This window comes from Chroicocephalus ridibundus, chromosome 6 (genome assembly GCF_963924245.1).
Source record: "Chroicocephalus ridibundus chromosome 6, bChrRid1.1, whole genome shotgun sequence".
Classification (NCBI taxonomy): domain Eukaryota; kingdom Metazoa; phylum Chordata; class Aves; order Charadriiformes; family Laridae; genus Chroicocephalus; species Chroicocephalus ridibundus.
Window position 1 is genome coordinate 23,132,229 of NC_086289.1, and position 19,158 is coordinate 23,151,386.

The 19,158-nt window shown below is 44.2% G+C and overlaps 1 protein-coding gene across 31 annotated transcripts in view; it reads right to left on the reverse strand.

The window, feature by feature from the left end:
• Window positions 1-19,158, reverse strand: part of SORBS1 (sorbin and SH3 domain containing 1) — a 174,393-nt gene that overhangs the window by 74,053 nt on the left and 81,182 nt on the right. For 30 of the 31 annotated variants that reach the window (XM_063338897.1, XM_063338896.1, XM_063338888.1 and 27 more), the window contains exon 3: window positions 14,234-14,344. Coding sequence is in view for 1 of the 31 variants with exons in the window: in XM_063338883.1 (XP_063194953.1) it covers window positions 5,105-5,136 (32 nt within the window). In the remaining 30 variants the exon portion in view is untranslated. Of the gene's footprint in view, window positions 1-5,104; window positions 5,268-14,233; window positions 14,345-19,158 lie in introns of those variants that run through there. The other variant, XM_063338883.1, reaches the window with a different exon arrangement.

Genomic DNA, 19,158 nt, shown 5'->3' on the forward strand with positions numbered 1-19,158 from the left:
GGTCATACCTCTGGACGGACATTTAACGCTTCCTTCCTCCCTTTCACCCCCAGCACATTTCTTCCAAGGCTGCAGCTCCTTCCCTACTTGGCGTGGAAAAGAGAGCAGTGCATTTAGAAGCCTATTTAGGAGGAATGCAGATAAGTGGCAACTACTTCTGCTCAGCATGTCTCTGGATTATCTCACATGCTCTAAGCATTTGAGTACTCCCCCTACAATGGCAGAAGGTAACAAACAGCTCATTAATAGTTCTGAGCAAGGACACACGCTCTTAAGTCACTGGTATCTCAGCTAAGAGTTGCAGGCGGTGGTTATTTTTGGTGGTCTAATGTGTGTGTGGGGAAAAGTAATTTCCTTTTGTTTCTTCTGTTATTAATGACAGTTCTGATGACTCATGTACAATTTTAAAACAATTGCTAAACATGAGATGAGCACTCAAAACTCGCTGGGCAGGTCCCTTACATTCCTGAGATTTGGACGAATCCTTTATCTTCTCAGTTCTGAGTTTTTTACATTTTCAAAGTTTTCTCTCCATATACAAGAGCTTTAAGCGTTTTGTAGCTGGACTTAAATGAAAAATCACATTCTTATTTATATTAGTACAGTGTGGGAGTTAAGACTTTTAGAAAAATGGTAGGCTTTCAAACTTATGGGATGATTAGCAATCACAAAACTTACTTTTCACCTGGTCAGTCTCCACACATCACTGACAGCACTCATTTGTTTAGCCCCTGACTCAGACCTTTTCTCACATTGCCACCAGTGCCCCTGACCCAGATGCTCTGCTCCATCAGCCATGGCAGCAATGTGGGGCAGCAATGTGGAGCCCCAAAGCTGGAAAGTGGGCAAAGGGCTTCACTGCAGCCAGTGCCTCCTACCAGGAGGTTCCTCTGCTTAAAGGAACTTGCTGCAAAGCACATCTCCTCTGTACTTCCCACTTTGTACCACATAAAATGCAGCAAAAACCCCCAACTAGAATATAGGAGGCAGCTCCAGGTTAACGCAGTCAATCAGCTCTCTCTCCAAGTATCATTATTGTCTTCTGAAATACAGAGAAAAATATGTTGCCTGTCATTTTTATTTAAGGGTTAAAGAACACCCTGTCATTCCTTCAGAAGACATTATGCTGCTAAGAATAAATGTCATGAAAAGACTATGAATAAGCAAGCAGTGCACACCGAAGAATCATACCAATTCTGTACAAGACGACAGCCTCCCCACGCTCCCCAGTGAGTGCTAAGATAGCAGAGAGGGAGCAGTGAAAGCTCACTAAATGAAACAAATGTCAGCATAAAACACCAGCTCGCATAAGGTGTTCTTATAAATAATTGAACTTACAGCTGTTAGAATAAATAAACATAGTGCATTTCCTATGCAGTATTGCTGTTGGTTTGGTTTTTTTTTTAAATATGGTGCATGCTTGTTTCCTTCCTAATGGGCAAAAATAAGTTACCTGAGGCACGTGTGCCAGTTTTTGTGCAATTTAAGAGAAATGTACCACTCTTAATAATAAAAGTCGAATAGGAAATGTAAGCTAGGAGATGTGGCTTTAAGAACTCAGAAATGCTTTTGAACTAAGTCATCTCACAGTCATCAACCTCAGAGTAAACAAAGTTTAGCTGCAACCTGAGTTGACTCAGTTCAAGGTCACCACTTTTGGAGCAGGGGGCAGAAAAGGATCTCCTGGGTCATCAGGCCTGCGCCCATGCTATTGCAGGCAACTGCGTCATACAATCCTGTGCAAGAACATCTCACGTTCCAGCTTAAAACTGGTAAGGTTTCCTGCCTCCACTGCTCCTCCTGGCAGCCTGCTCCAGAACTCATTCCTCTTATGGCTTGAATGCTGGTTTTGATTTGCAACCTAAATTTAATTCATGAACAGCTACAGCAAAATTGTTTTGCACTAACACAATTTTTCTGTTTGAGCGGCTCTTCCTCCTTGTGCTCACCCCCATCCGTGCATTTTTAGAAAACAATTGCACCTCTGGGTCTTCATTTCTCAAGTCTGTAAACAAGCGGTTGCAAAGCAATTGGTCTGCACGTTGTCACTCATCTCACTAAAAACTGGCAAATAGCGGAAGATTTTAAAAGGTTGGCAAGTCCAAAGTCTAAATTCTGCTTAATGTCACAGAACCAGAGACCAAAGCCTACAGCTGACATGCCCAATGGCTGAAAAGCAAGGTTTAAAGGTAAATCAGCTTTTTTGGTCCATTCTAATTCTGGCCTGTCTACTAAAACCAATTCTACGGTCAGTGCTAGTTCAGACAGTGATTTGATGTCTACAGGGACCTCCCTGCAAAGAAATAGACCGGAATAATTTCACATCAGCCCCTGAATCTTCATTAAGTGACAATGACTTATACTTGCAGGGTTGTGGAGATGAAAGGTGGCTCCTGCTTGAGCCATCAGCCTCCTGCTCGAGCCATCAACCTCCTGCTCTGCTACAGACACAGGGCTTGGAAAACAGCCCTGCAGAGAGTTGTTTTGCACAGAGCAGACCAAAGAGTAACTTGACATACAGTGCATCACCGGTTCCCTCTGGATAGGTTAACTGCTCATTATCAGTAGCCTTATAGTCAAAAACATTTCTTCTCATGACAATAGATCATAAATACACTGTGACTGGGCTTTGACTTCCTCCCGAGTCTGTCACGACTGCCCTCTGGTTTCTGTATTTGATGCCTAAGATCACAGCGACAGTAGCTGTGCCCAGTGTCTCATTCGTGTCTGCTACAGAAACAAACGCCTTTGTGCCACACCCATACGCCCAAGCAGCTCACATGAACTTTTTAAAACTTCAGAAACAAAAATAAAAATTTCCAGGACATTTTAAATAAAATCTTATAGTCATCTTAGCAGGAGACACAAGAGACATTTGAGAGCAGCAGCAGCTGAGATTTCAGATCAAATTTGTCTGTGGTACGTATGCTAACACCTCATAGATGGAAGCACTTTACAAACAAGCTGATGTACATCCTATACAAGGGAGCTCACTGGCCACAGCTCTCAGGCTGCCAACTCCAGAGGGAAAGCTGTAAATGATTTAACAGCATACCACAACCTGGGACTGCTCAGGACACTTAACTGAGACTCATACAGGAATTTGGGCAAGGAGCACGTAACTACTGAAATTGAGATTTATTTACAGTTAGGGGGTAATTAATTTAATGACACCAGATTTGCCTTTTTGCAAAAGGGAAATCTTTCAATCTGCGATGACTGCACCTCGACAAGAGGATGCTGGGTTTATACTTCAGCCAGAGGAAACAGAAGATTCATTGAGTTCAAGCTGTTGTGATACGGCTGTGCAGCTGGGGTGCTCTGTGTACTGCACTTAACTCTGTACACCTTTGATATGGGGCCACTTGTGCCTCTGCAGAACAATTGCTGTAAATAAACAGACCCAATTTCCAGAAGCCCTAATTATGTATAACAATGGATCCATTCAGCTGACCACAGGATGGAGGGATACAAACACTACGTTGCATTTACTACAGTGAATGGCATTCTATAAGTAAGATCAATTAGATCATTTAAATAACATCCAGCAGCTTCTGCTGCATGATCTTGTATAACAAAGACTACAAAGGCTGCCTTCACCTCTGTCATACACTCTCAAACAGTGAAGTAGTAAATAAGAGGAAGTTGCATTAAGTAGAAACACTAATTAGAGATTGACTATTGTCACAAAGTTCAAATCCAGATAACAAACATTTCACAAAAATGAGGGTAGACAGAAGATCTGATGCACCTCTGACATACAGACCAGATAACTTTAATGCCTAAGACCACCTTACACCTTCCCAGACACATCCCGAGATTCCTAGTTTTGTAAGGCGGAGAAATTGCACAGTGTTCACTGTGGCAACCACACCAAACATTAATTTTTAATTATGACCTCTGCTAGCACTGACTGTTTTGAAGCTCTGCGCAAACACTCACTAAGCAACAGCTAACACTTTTCAAGGTATATAGGTGATATTCCTATTTTATGCAGAGATGGAGATTCGGGCCTCTATTCTATGCAACATCTGAAATCAGTTGAGCTGGCACAGCGTAGCAAGGTGCATGTATCAGTCTTACAGGTTGCTTTTTATGTTTTCAGAATAAGCAAAACCAGTTTGAGAGTTGGTGTCATTTACACACAACTGCAGTCACCTCCAGAGAACCACATAAAGCTAATTCTAGCCAACACCTATGGGGAGCCAGGCATACAGTACTTCCAACACACCTCTGACAAGCCTAGAGATGCAAGTTGAAATTAGGCAGGGCCATTCTCCTTAGCCTTTGCCAACCTGGAGGCACTGCTACAACTAGAAAAAAAATTCCAGGGAACTGATTCATCTACCTGAATATCAGGCACAAAAAGGTCCCAGCAAAACTCAGAGAGCTGGTCACTGTCACACATCCAGGGCCAGACAGCAAACCCATGCCTGCCAGGGAATTCAGGCTGGAGTGCTGGCTTGCTAGCCTTGTTGGACTGTGCTGCCTCTAAAGTCACCTACATGCTGGAATGAAGAACACAGTGGCTGCTCCTCTACTCAATACTGAAAACGGTCCGAGAAAACCGAACTGCTGGGTTAAGCAACGGTCTGACTTCAAAGTCTCTCCAGAAATAGCAGAAAGCTACATTCCAGAAGTCAGTCCTCATCTTCACTTCCCTCTGATTCCTCCAGCCTCAGGTGATCAAATTCACATATTGCCAAGAACTCCACATCCACTCTCATCACTTTCATTTTAGCAACTGCCTCAGAATCATCATTCAGGAATTACTTTCAATCCCTCCTTCCCATAAAAATAGTCAGGAGAAAGATCCGGTCACTAGGATAAGAAGGCAAGGAGCATCCCATTTCCCTTAATAAGAACACAAACAGATTTAATGACTACTTTGATATCTCCTCTCTTTTCAAGCAGCAGCTGGAAATAACTATCCAAATGAAAGAAGCAATCTGAAAATCAGTGTGTACTGCCCCAACGGACCTACCCGCTCAGTGTCCATTAGCATACGCCAGTGCCATGTAACGTCCTGGGGGTTCAGCTCACAGCAGCTCTAGGAGGGCTAGCTTTGACTAACTGTGACTAAAAAACATACCACTGTCCTTACCTTGATTCGGGCTTTTCAGTTAATGGTGCCATTTTCTTAGTTCCTTGATTTCACTCCACAAGAGGCACGAAAGAGTTAAGGAAACCTTTCACTGTGTTGCCCAGTCACTTGGCTGCTGAAGTGTAATAAGAAATTTGTGGAGGCATCTCTCTCTCTCTCTCTGGCACCCTTAAATACTTTGCTCCTCCTACTGCTGTGCTTTAATTAGCCAGTTGGTTCTTAGTCACCCCATCCTGTCACTAGGCTTGCTCACCATCAGCCACCCCCACCCAGCCTGCCTGTCACTCCCCTGCCACTGTCATCAGAAAAGACACTGACTCTTCCTGAAGCTCTGGAGCTGGGGAAAGGAAAGAGAGAAAGTTTGCAGGTAACACTCCATGGTAGCACAGGTATAGGATACACTTCAGAAGGGAAGTGACGGGTAGACCTTTGAAGTACAGGGAAAGTACTTGAAAAAAGCATTTTCTTTTATTTTTTTAAATGGGCAGCATCTGCTTGTCAAGGAAGGAATATTTTCATTAACACTGGACATGGCAGATCCTATTTCAATGGGTAGGAGCTGAAGAGGCAGCTAAAGTTTCTGCACTTGGCAGCTGAGATTTGTAGCATAAATACCTGACGTGACACAAAGGGAAACTAACTGCATGCGTGGCTATTACATATTATATGCCCACGTCATGGGCATTATAACAGGCATCAAAGGAGCTTTTAAGCCACAAGCTGTCCTAGGGGTCCCTTGAGTGGAGTGTCCCCACCACAGTGCAGCCTGGCTGCCCTTTAGACAGCCTAAGACTCGCACTGGAGTAGTGGTGGTGCCAGCTTTTGGGAGAGTGAGGGTATACTCACACAGCGCCAGACCTGGGCAGCCTGTTGGCAAGGAAGGTGAGTAGCAGCACAGGATCACCCTTCCTTCCACAGTGAATGTCTATGGAACAAACGACCGGGACCAAGACTTACTGAAATCAGACCTTGGAGTTTAATTCGTGCAAGATCAAGTGGTAGCATAATAGTGGAAATAATTTGAAGATGACCCTCAAATCTCTTAGTACTGTCCTTTGTCACCAGACCACAGCAACCAGCGCACCAAGCACTGCTGGCTTTTGTGACTGACACTCCAGAGTGTCTCTTGTCTGCAGCCTGTCTCTGTATTTTAATTCCCAAAATATGCATGTACAGGCATTGATCTGCTGCCAAACTCAGACTGAAAAAAATGTACTGCAAATCATTGCAAGGTGAGCAGCTCAGCATTCAAACAAGACCTAGAAAGCAACACTGATGGCAAGAACTGCTGATTGCAGAAGGACGTAGAGCAAAGGTTACTGTGTGGGTCAACACTTACTGTAACTTGGTATTCTTTTGGTAAAATGTTAGTGAAGGACACAGAACAAAGGTCTCCAAATACCTACTCATGTAAACCCATACTGATGCACTGTGAAATGCTGACTGAGGTTCTGTCAGCAACAAAAGATCTCCTTTTTCTTCCCCAATATGCCTTTTAGCATCTCAATACCTACCTCCCACCAAATGAAGCATTTCATTTTTAGCCAAAATAGACACAATTCTGACTAAGGGGCTAGGGGGCCCCTTATATTGGCCCCTGAATATTGGCTAAGGGGCCAGAAGAGGTGGGAAAATGCTGTTCTATCTTACCTCACTGAAGACCAATCCCATACCTCAGTGCAAACATGACACGAGTAGTTCTAACTGGAGTAAACAAAGGGTCCCCCAAGCCCACATTTACCACCATGTCCCAAAAGACCACTGCTGAGGAGCTTCTAGCTATTTGCAAAATTCAGGCCTGTATCTAGGTTTACACTCCAGCCCCTTTAAAAGTCAGGTGTATTTGCTTTGGGTGGAGGAGGAAAAGGGTTATTTCGGACACATCAACAGTCAGAATAAAGGATGATGGAAAACAGTATGTTTTGAATAGTCATATACTACTATCCTCTGAAAAAAAGAAAACCAAATCCAACCAAAACCCCACGTTCTTCTCAAAAACAAACAAGTAAAGCCAACAAAAAAGCCAACAACATTGTCCAAAGTAAGCTGTGCAGTCATCACTGGCTCCAATTACTTGAAACATACCTGTTTGTATAACAGTGTGCAACAGGAGACCTCCCTCACCACCCGAAGATAACCTTGATCTCAGTCAAGCCTGTTGTGGAGCCTGGACCACATGAGAGTGTGTCAGTTGGAAGCTGTGCTCGCTGTGTAGCAGGGGTTTATAAACAAGCCTCTGATAGTTTAAATGACTGTGATTAAAATGTTGAGGAGTAGAAACCATACGGTAAAAATAACAGCTAGTGAACGAAAGAATGGCACCTAGGGAGAGGCAAAGTAGGGAAGGATCCAGCATCTGGCTCAGGTCCAAACTTAGGAATGTTCAGGTCAAGAACTGGGTCTGAAACACTTGTGGTCTCTGCAGGAACCAGCTTAGACAACCTTCAAACAGCTTGGCACGGAGGAAGGAGTTTCAGCTACAGACAACCACTTGGATGGAAAACTGAATTTTCACAGAATTTGCTATTCCACTTGAATGAAGGGAGGACTGGGCAGCAAGCTTTGCATGGCTGCATAGCCACGTAGCTTGGTTGTTTCCAAAGTCAACCTTGAGCACAAGACAAAAAGCTTTATGAAGTGTTGTTGTTTTACCATCAACCCACAGTAATAGTGTACTATGCATTGCAATTTTCCTGCACCTACTGCTGCACAATCACTACTGTGTTTTTCCCCCATAATACCCATGTCTTTGTGAAAGACAACATCACCATAACAGCTGAAGGAAATAGCAAAGGGACAAAACAATTTGCACAACAAAGGAAGGCTTTGGCATAACAGGGGCAGATGCCAGTTCTAGGATGTTCCGGATCACTGCTCTAGTAGCCATTAGACAAGGCTACCCTCATATCATGTCTGTTTTGCTACCAAAACCATAAACAAATCCTTTCACTGGAGGGAGTGGGTCATTCAAGTTATAAGCTACCCTGGAAAGTTTGCTGCACATCCATACAGTTTTTGTGTTTTGATAAATGTCACACAGCCATACTAGTTCTTTTACGCCACCCCAATACACCACGGGGCTAGTCTTTCCAGCCACCAGAAGAGACTGAAGAGGTGCTGTGACATGCAGTTTAGAAAAGGATGTACTTTTGATAGATCTGAGAGACGCTAAGCAAAAGTGATTGAGCTTACTTGGTTCTGCAGATGGAGGAGGAAGGCAAGCAAACTTACATCAACCTCGTGCTTTTAGTTCAGTTTCCTCCGAGTTCTGGGGTTTGAATTGCAAAACAGAACTCAGCCAAAACAACACACTACTGCTAAAGTTCCACCCAGTACTGTGAATGCGCGCAAACTCATTCACCCAGCATCCTCACCCCGTTGGGCTGGAGCTTCTGCTTTGTTACAAAACAGCCACCCAGGTTCTGGTTAGGATAGTTTTACAGCACCCTCCCTGCTACCAGAGATGAGCCCTAGCTTGCCCCAAAGCTCCCAACACACTGACCCCCTTGGATGCCTCAGACCTGAGCCCAAACTCTGCAGCTCCATCCTCCCCAGCTGAAATCTAGGGGAACCAGTGTCACCACAGAATGAAACGCTGCTGCCAGCAGCCCCTACAACCTGCCAGGCAGCTTAGTGCAACTGCACAAGGACTCGGGAAGCACTTACAGCTGAATCTGCATGGCACAAAGGGGTTCAGACTGTCACCAGAGACCGAGCAAACCTCCTTGTAGAGACGTATACACCCTTTTAAGAGCTTTAGATAGGAACTTAATATGCCAGTTGGAGGAAGTCTGCAGGGCAGAAGTAGTTAAGGGCTAGCAAGAGGCCATTTTAACAATAATGTGTGTATTAATCCAGTGAAAACACATAACCTGCTAAATGTACAGAGAGAACAGCACAGGCTACAAGACAAACTGCTAGAAAATTTTCTCAAAGAGCTGAAAAAAAGCAAATGCATAATTTAGCTTCCTTGCTTAAGACTGAAGAACTGTCCTGGTGTCCCTTCTGGCTGTTGGAGATACGCTACAGGCTGGTGATCCCTCATTTAAAAGAGAAAAAATTACCACCTGGTAGGATTGCAGTTTACTAAGATTTGTGATCTACAGAATTTTAAGGGAGGCTTCTGTGAGAGGCATGGCTCCTGCTGCTGTCTTCTACTGACTGGAGAACTCAGCAGGAGCTGGAAAGCACGGCCTCACACCAACACAAACTGGGAGTGACCAGCTGTTTAGCAGTCACCTGAGTAGCAGCTTCTCCCAGCTCCCTCAGTCTGGTGACCTATTTAAACTCTCATGCATAAAAGAAAACATAACCTTGTCCATCTACCTTGAACAGTTGCTGACCCTGGTCCAAGCAATTTTGTGGAATTCAGGACCTGCTAAATTAAACACTGCAGGGGAAAAAACTCAGGGCTCGGCTATGCTTACCCAAGTCCTAAGGAAATTAATGGCAGTTACAGCATGCAATCAACAAAACATGCATCCCCACCTGCACATAAGCATCTCCAGCCCTTTGCACCCTGTACTGCCATTTCCACTCAGGCAAAATGGAAGCAAAACCTCCTTGCTGTGATTTGTGGCATATGTGCCAAACTGAGAGTGGGACTCAAGGATTATGGTCAGTGATCATTGGATTGCGTGTGGCAGAACACAGGCTCTGTTCCTCTACTACAGAAGAGCATCAATGACACTTTGTTTAACAAGTTTAGTTTAGGTCACAGCCATACTTACTGATCCAACCAGCACCTCATTCAATGAGCACCACTGGCTGTGAGGTAACAGAATACAGCCCAATCAATATTAAAAGCTTTTGTAATGGCGCTAGCTGCTTACCAGCACTCTTAACCTTTGTGCTGCAGAGCTTAAATTAACCTTAAGGTACAGTCAGAACAAAGTAATCTCCTATATGATATGCAAGGAAGCTGATTTTTGTAAAATTCTCTAATTTTTCTTCAGACTCAAAATACTCAGATATTTAGCACAATCTCTGGGCCAGCACACGAGTTTACCGCCTCTCCCAATGACAGTGATTTGGTAGATTGTCAAGGGTAAAAACGGAGAGGTAGGGGTGCAGTAAAGAATGAAACTAGCAGAACTAGCAGAAGCAGCAAAGAAAATTCAGATTGTGCTTTCTTTCCATCTCAGTATTTTCCTGCAATGCTTTTCACTGCACCCTAATTGCTAAAGACAAGTGAATATCAAATCAGGCTACCCACAGCTGATCCTCTGTTCTCCAGGAATAGAACTACAGAGCAAAAAGAAGCAACATGTCTTCCGGTGCACAAGCCTGGGCATTCATGGAAATTAAGTCCCAGCAGTTCTGCCCAATGTACTTGCTGTGTGTGTCATTAATAAGTAGAGATCCAGCCCAAAACACCAGGCTGAGAAGAAATTTGGATTTGCCTCTAGCTTGGCCAGCTGGCTGGAATTATTAACCAGTGACATCTGTAACTATGAAAGCTAATGAGAGAGCAATCATATCTCACAGTTCACAACTGAAAGTCATTGCCTTTGAGAGTCAATGAGGATTTCAGTTCCCTCTTCTCATTGATTTCTCTCCCTCAAACTGTGGCTGTCACAGAGTTTTGAAGGCTTCACTGACTTTAAATCTGTCCTCTAAGGGCAACACTTGGGTACAGGTGTATTGAGAAGAAACGTACTTGAAACCTCTTCGAGGAGATGAAGACAAAAGCTGATCTTCCCCCATCCCCTCCCACCACACAAATATTTCTTGTTAGAGCAAAGAAACAGCAACTGGATGACTAAGTAATGATAATGACTGCTGCTCAGTGCACTGCTGGGCTCTGATTAGATTCTTCTTGGCTTCTAACCAGATTTAAAAAAAAAAATTGGCCATTTAGAGAGGCAGGACTGGACTATTAGCGTCAGTACAGGGCTCAGTCAAGACGCGCCTGGGTCATTGTCTCTATCTAGAAAGTCCAGACCCTTCACTCTGGTGACTTAGAATGAAGTAAACAAAGACGTTGGCCATCAGGCCATGAGCTGCTCCCACGACCCTTTATGTCAGAAGTTCCTTAGCCCAGAAAACACAGCCTTGGGGAACATCCACCTCTGGAGGCCCAGGGGCGTTGAAGTTTTCACATCCTATACTAACTGCCCTCTACTAAACAGGCAGGAGCTATGAATCTATGAGCATATTGTGAAGACATTAAGGAAAACATTTGAAACACACTGTCTCTTCCAGCATCTCTGCCTCATCGACTCTCCATCTGTTCCCAAAAGTTCAATGGAAAAAATGAAAACTCCATCTTCCTGCTTTCTATAAACTCATTCTCACTGTTAATGCTCTGGTTTCTGGCACAGTGCTGCACCATTTAAACCTCTTTTATAGTCTAAGATGGGCAGAGCTGGTGCGGAGCTGATGTGACCAGTTGGCTGGAGACAAAATTACATTCTGGGCAATGCCATCTTCTAGGAGACATCCTGCTCTGTCCCCAGGGGGTGCAGTGAAGGGAGAACTCGTTGCACCTCAGAGCAGCGTGTCTGAGTAACCTTCAGCATTCAATTGAAGCAATGAATTCAGGAACTGAATACGGCACCAGCTGTTGACCAGTGGGCCCTGGGAAGTCTGGCCATCAGTGACAACAGCAACTCTTTAGCAACCTCTGCAACAGTTCTCTGCATGCACTAAGGGCCGTTTTTCTCCTTTGCGGGAGAAACAATTAGAGAACCTTGGACCCACTTGATAGCATTTTATGCACTTTGCCTCCTCCACCTATGACAGCAAAAGATAAAGTCAGAATTTACCCACTGTGTTTTCATAGACTTACTTTGTTTCCTGGTGCACTGGCTAGGTATTTCCCCCCACTGCCTCGTGCCTTTGGTCCAGCTAGTCAGGCCTGGAACTGTTTTGTCCCTGCTAAGTGCCAGATGCCCGGACTAAAGGTCTGAAGTGAACAGTTGATCTGCAGCATGCGTTGCAAGTCACATTAAAACCCAACACTGCCTCAATTAGATCTTAAAAAACAACAAATGCAAAATAGCACTTCCCTCCATCCCCATGAGCCCCCAGCTAAAGGAAAAGAGTCATCAGACTACAGAAAAGCAAATATTTTCTGTCCTATAAAAAGGTAATGTAAAAAGAGCTATTTAGAGCTCCACTGACCCTGGAATGGGGGGCTAAAGAGTAAGCCATTCTCCTCAAAACTCCTATACAGGCTATCCAGGCCCTGGTACTCAATGCTATGCATTCCTTGAAGCGCAAATGTGCCATACCTTGATGGCACTTGACAGCCAAGTAGGAATAAGCAGGCATCAGGGATAAGGGAAGAAGAAATCACTTGGTTGATGACATAGGACGGCCACAGCGCAAGCATGAAGCACTGTGACTGCCAGGCATGTCTCTGAGAACCATGGCTTTTTGGAGATGCTCTTTTTCCAGATCAATGCCTAACTGTGTCTTTCTGTCTGGAGAACCAAGTACCACATTCCCTTCCCTCTAAAGCAGCCAAACTGAGGGGAGGGAGCTTCCCTCCCTTTTGCAGCCAAAGCACAGGACCCTATTCAGACCTGGTGTAAAATGGCCTGTCACTAGAAGAGACCAAGTAATTGTGCCAGTTCAACAGTGGGCTCCGTGTGATTTTGCTTATAAGGCAGCAGGAGGAGAATGACTAAAGCTTGGCTTGATACATCCCAAAAGTTTCTCCAGCTTCCTCTCCAACAGCCTGGACTTTCACTCTTCAGAGAGGACTGTCAGGCTGACAACGGTCTCTGCACGTTCGGCATGCAAGAGACTGATTCAGCCTTACTGGAAGGCTGTATCACTGAAGGAGAGAGATATAAGCAACCTTCAAGAATCACGATGTCAGTATGGATGTGACTCTGGCATGGAGACAAACATCAGGTACACTGTTTTATAGGAAAGGAGTTGAGATGATCATATGAAGCTGAAGTTTTAGACCACTAGAGCACCCGTGTAGAGAAAAGGGAAGAGGAGAGAAAGGAGAGACTGCTCGCCTGATGCTTTCAGCCTTTTTAGAAACAAAGAAAGAAGTAGCCCAAACGAGTTGTATTTGCCATTTCTGGGATGCCAGAGATTCAGTTTTCTGTAACTGTTGCTTTGACTTTTGCCTTCCTGATCACAAACAGGCTCCATATCAGAGTCATCCTAAGGTAAAAAATGGTCTCAAGATCTTGACACATGAGCCTCAGCCTTGATCGTGTCCAAGACTTCTGCTTCAATGCAGAGTTCTCAAAGGCTGAGGCGCTTTTGCCTCAGGCAAGTAAGAATATCAAACCTTATCTCAGAACTGTCAAGTCTCTTTCAACCCAGGACTTAATCTTAGACCAAACGTTACCAAAGACCCCACACTCCTCTAAAGAAAACAAATCAGCTTCACCAGTATTTGTAGCTGTCAGGTCTGCAGCTACCCTAAAACTAGCCCAATAGCCCCTTGGGGATCTGACCTTATCTTATGTCATCAACTCCATAACTCCCTCCAAAGTCTGATCCCAATCCAACAGCTCCTGTCTGCCCTCAACTTACACCAAGCCACACATCCCGACACCCACTCAAACCTAACCCGTGGCCTCCTACAGATGAGGCAATGAATTCAGCTTACAGGCAGGCAAACACTAATGTTAAACCTGGATTTGTAGCCTATTCAAGGCCAACTGCTTAACTTTGTTCCTTATCCTAAAACCTAACCCTCACTCCAATTCCAAAGTCCCACTAGCTCTGTATGTTTCTGACCTAAACTGAGGCACAAAATATTTACAGGGACCAGCACCAAAATAAACAGAAAAGGATGTCACAAATGCAGATAATAAACAAGGAACACATTAGACGGTGGCAAAGGTGAATTTAATTCTTGCTGTGACTAATATATGTTATCTAAAGCATTCATGATTCACCACAAAAATAGCACTTGGAGCTTGATCCTCTTTCGAGAAGTGGAGCTTTTGACTGGCTCACCTATCAAAAAACCTCATATAATATAGTGGTGCTCTCACCAACACGTAGCTTTCTGCTGCACGACTCAGGTAGGCTGCTACTAGGAAGAAAAAGCCCTTTACTGCAAATAATAAAGATAGATGTGATTTTGGTGCCCCAAGTCAGGATGAGGTCTCCCAGTGATGTGCTCCTTCCCCTCCCCTTCCGGGTACTCACGCCAGTCAGCTGGTTGAAGTCTTCAAGCCCAGCTTAGAATGACAGGATCCTCTGACAGTGACTTCCACTCTGTCTTCTCTTCACGTGCAACTGCTATGTAACAATACATACCTACAAAAAGTCAAAGAGGAAGAAAATGCTATTAGTGCCACTAGCCCTGCTGTACAACACAAATACCAAGAGGGCTGTACGAAAGCAATCAGCCATTCATAGAAATAACGTTACTTCTAGATGAAGCAATTCCGTCTGCTTACCATGCAGGAAGCATTGTTAGTATAAACAGCAGGCTGACCAGATCCGCATCCTAGCATCCCCTATGTGAGAACCGATATTTACAGTTGTCTCCAGGGAAGGCTGAAACCACATCCGTTTTCCTGCCTTTCTGCTAGAGATCCCCCCCAAGCAGCAAGGACAGCTGAATAGCACAAATACTCACACCTCCCTACAACCTACAGTCTGTTTACTAATGTAAATCACTGCTGATTTCAGCTTAATTTAGTATACTGTTTTGCAAAATGCAGAAAAAGAGAAGTGAATACACATCTTACGCAGCTATCCCTGATGCATAAATAGGCTTGTCCGATACAGAGCCTGGGCTGGGAGCTAGGGGAAACAACAGCCACGAAATGTAACTCCCCACTGCCCTCAGAAGGAAGGGCAGGTAATAGACACATACTAAGAAACACACACCAGGCTGTCTTTGGACAAATTCCTTGGTTAGGGTACACTGCTAGACGGACAGCCACAAAGACGGAATTCACAGAGGACAATTAATTTTTTTGCATGCATTGATGGTTACTAAATGTGACCATTTAACTCCAGTCCAATATTAAGTCTAAATGGTTAGCTTTGACATTGATTTGATAGATGGCTGTGCAGCTTTATTGTTTCACTCAATAACATTAACAGCAGCCTAGCTTTAGTGAGATGTCTTTGCAGTTTGATTTATAAGGTAAGCATTGGCACCACTCAACTTTAATCGTGTCATTTATCAGGCTGAACTAGTCAGCCAGTCACCCCAAGCTTCTTCCATACTGAGTGGAGAGAAGGTTCTTCCAGAGGGCAACTCACCCTCTCTCTACACTGCCTTCTTCATACTTCGCTGTATTCAACAACTTTAAAATGAACTTGAAGAGACCAACCAGCAAAGTTTCATGCCTCTGCTGGATAACTGAACAAATCCTCATGTGTGTTTTACTCAAGCTCTGAGGGGAGTAGAGTCACGTTTCTTTCAACAAGCAATGCAAGACCAGAACCTCCAAGGGCCTGGTACAACCAAGCCTGTCAGCCAATAAGCCTCACCAATTAGATGTCCTCAAGACAGTGCAGGTGGAGGACAAACATGACATGGAGAAAACAGACGGTGATGTTCAGAGCTAAAAACTCTCAAAGAGTATCAGGGACCTTGCCTGGGAGCGATCTCAGAACGTACTCACAGAGCTCAAATAATACGATGTTGTTACAAGCCTCAAGAATTCTTTCAAGACCTGCTAATATCCCAAAAAATCAGCCTAGAAGAACCAGGCTAGTTTTTCAATACAACTAGAATAGTCCTAGGAGAACACAAGTTGAAACAAATTAGAGTTTTCTATCCGGGACAGTCTAGTAGTTTCTCCATCTCCAACAAGCAGAAAGGGATCAGTGAAAGGGCACATGTTTGAAAGGCTTATTGCTAGTACTAGGAAGAAAGTTTCCTATAAAGTTGTCCAGAGTATGCACCACGAGAGAGTTAATACTCCAGTGGCAAGGTCAAGCCCTGGTTTTGCTGCGACATAAGAAGCTGCCCTGCTGGCATTAACTACAGTTTGTTTGCTTTCCCAACCTGTCCTGTCCTTGTGAGTTGGCAAAAGGCTGAAGCTGGCCAGAGTCCCAGCTACCAAAAGCTGCCCAAAGCAGAGAACTCGTTACTCATCGCAAGGACTAAGAGCTAGGCTGAGAGGGGGAGGAAAGAGTAAATGGCACAAAAAGCAACTGATAGAAAACTCCTCTGGTGCTGAGAGTTGTTACTGCAAAGGCTCTAACCTGGCACATAGCCAGGGAGCGCAGCAAGACACAGGAATACAGATGCAGGTTACGGCTGGTCTGTGCCCCAATCTAGAAGAGATAGCTAAACATTCAAACTTTCTCCTTGGAAGTATGCCCCACACCAGCTCCTGGAGGACCATAAGAAGCCATTTTTCTTGAAAAAAAAAAAATCAATGCAGGATTCACAGAAGGATTCTGTTTGGACAAACTTTACACCCACTGCTGCTAGTGACAAAAATTCCCTTCCTGTCAGTGGCAGCAAAATTAGGGGAGTCGACAGCATCAGAGATGACGGACACTGCCAAAAAGTTTTCAATGTTTTTTCATTTTAATTTTATTAGTCTTAAGCTGTATTCTGGCTTTATCTGGTGTTAGAGTTTGATTTCCACTGTAACAGAAAAGTCTGCTGAAAGAGTTTCCACTAAATAATGCAAAAGGTACTCAGACTCTTCCTGCACAAGCAGCCAGCACACCAAGCCCTCGACAGTAACTGAACTGCTCAGCAAGCTGCACAAAGCGGCATACAACCGGACCGGCACTCCCATCCAGAAACTTTCAATGAATGCAGCAATGTAACAGATGGAGTACTGAAATCAAGCAAACTGAGGAGAAAAAAAAGAAAACCACCACAAAACCAAAAAAAAAAAAAAAACAACCCACCTCATCACACTGCTGATTGCTGATAAAGAGGTTTCCTGCATCTTTTTATTTTTTTAAGTAGGGGTTTCCCTAATTCTAAACAGTCATTGAGTTTAGAGTGTTAAACACTTTGATTCTCAGTCAAATAAATCACTGTGGCTTAGGGCAGACTGCAGTTTGTGTAGTTCTGATGCATCAAGCTAAATCCTCAGTCTGTTCTGGTACCCGAATGTGCCATAAGGGGCTTTTTAGAGTGACATGGGAAGGGAATGGCAGGAGCAAGATAGGAATGAGCCTGAAGTACAGAAGTACCGAGGTCCACATTTTTACGGGTGTTTCTGGAGGCTGCTCTATTCATGCTGAGGGCTGATACAGTGGCTGACAATACTGTGGTAGTGCAGAATCAAGCTATCCAGCTCCTTCTCGCTTTCGCAGATCAACAACCAGTAACCTGGCACTTCTTAAAAGGGTTGGACACAGACCACACTCAAACTGCATCCCCATGGAGAAAGGAATGCTGCCAAAAGCAAAAAGGAGAAGTGAGAAACAGGAGAAAATTCCTTGTCGCAGACAGCGGCCAGGAATGATCCAGCAAGACGAGTCTATGTGTACACTTGTGAGCCCTGGTAATGGCACCTCGTCACAACTAACCCACTGTAGGCGTGGACATCAGCTCAGCAAGCTGCTATTCTTGCATTAATTTTCCACACTTCACAGCTTGGTCTCACACACAACCAAGCAGACAGCACAGCTTCCAGTGCCCCCAAAGGCAGCAATGGAAAACACTGTCCAAGTGATCTCACACCTGAACACGACAGGAGGGCAGCACACAAACACACACGGCCTCGAGCTCAAGAACTGGAAGTGCCAAGCAAAAGAAACACAGGAGTTTCACATTGTTTTCAAGGTAAAAAGAGAAAGGGGCTGACCCTGCTTGACTTCATCATGTTGTTTGTACAGAGCCCTGTGCTTTGGGCACTGAGCTGCAAAATCAAAGCAAGTACAATGGCAATGAAAACATAATCAAACACATCAGCGTGGGTCCAGCTTTGCAACGGAAAAGCAAAGGGTTGGGAAGAAAAAAAAAATCCAACGAACAATACTCAGATCTAAAGGCCATTTAGAAAGAACAACTTTAATCAACTCTGTAAGACTAGCAGGATAAAAATATTATTATTTTGCCCTTGTCCACATGAGAACAGACAGCCACTTTTCCAAGGAGTTTAAATGGACAAGACAGATGAAGGGGAAACAAATGCATGGATGAGAAGTGATTCGACCTGATCACATAACTTGAGGTTCAGTGCCAGGAAAAAACTGTGGCTTCTGCTTTCATAGCACAATGCTCTTTTCACTGGCCTATACTGCCTCTAAGGCTGGAAATCGACACCCATCTTTTGAAGGCATTTCCATCAAAAACTGTTTGTCACCACCCCACACCTGCTGGAGGTTACCATTCCCCGCAGTCCTGGTAGCAGCAGGGTCCATGTGAGCACTCCACAATCTGCAGAAGGCAGAATCCACCAAGTTAAACTGAACAACCAGTGAAGATAAGTTAAGCTCATCTATTTTCTTGATACTGATCAGACAGTGCTCACACGCACTCGGCAGCTGGCAAAGCTCTACGTGAAGTCAACCATCAGTATCGGCACAGCAACAAGCAGCAGTGTGGAAGGGAGGACAAGGGTCCCCGTCTTCAACATGAGCAACTGTTTGCTAAGTTGATGCTTGTCCTTGGTCTCAGATATGGTTATGATATTCTACTCTGGAAGTCATAAGACTTGTGGTTCATATAAGAAATTTTTAAAAGATCCATTGATAGCTCCTTTTATCTGAGCCACCCCATCTTGTGAGTTCTAGCTTAGTAAGTACCAAATACAACAAAAATGCCAACCTTGGCTAGTCCAGCAAAGAAGAGATTCTGATGACATTTTTGCTAATTACAATTAATAATAACGCTGAGAATCAGCAGAATTGGCCTGTTATTGATAACCCATCTCTAATGTCATTGGCTTTTGGACATTTTACTAGATTTTATCAAACAAACTGTTTGTATGCAATCTATATGGACTGCTTAGGGACAGACGGTCAAAGTTCAGCCTGTGTCTATGGACTGGAATGACTCACGCAATATTGCTTTGTGCCAACAGGAAGAGTGAAGACAACAGTGATACTGTTACTAATCTCCATGCCAGGCCAAATCCTGCAAAAACACATGATTCCCGGGGAAGTCAACAAAAGAGGCACGAGTACATTCCAGG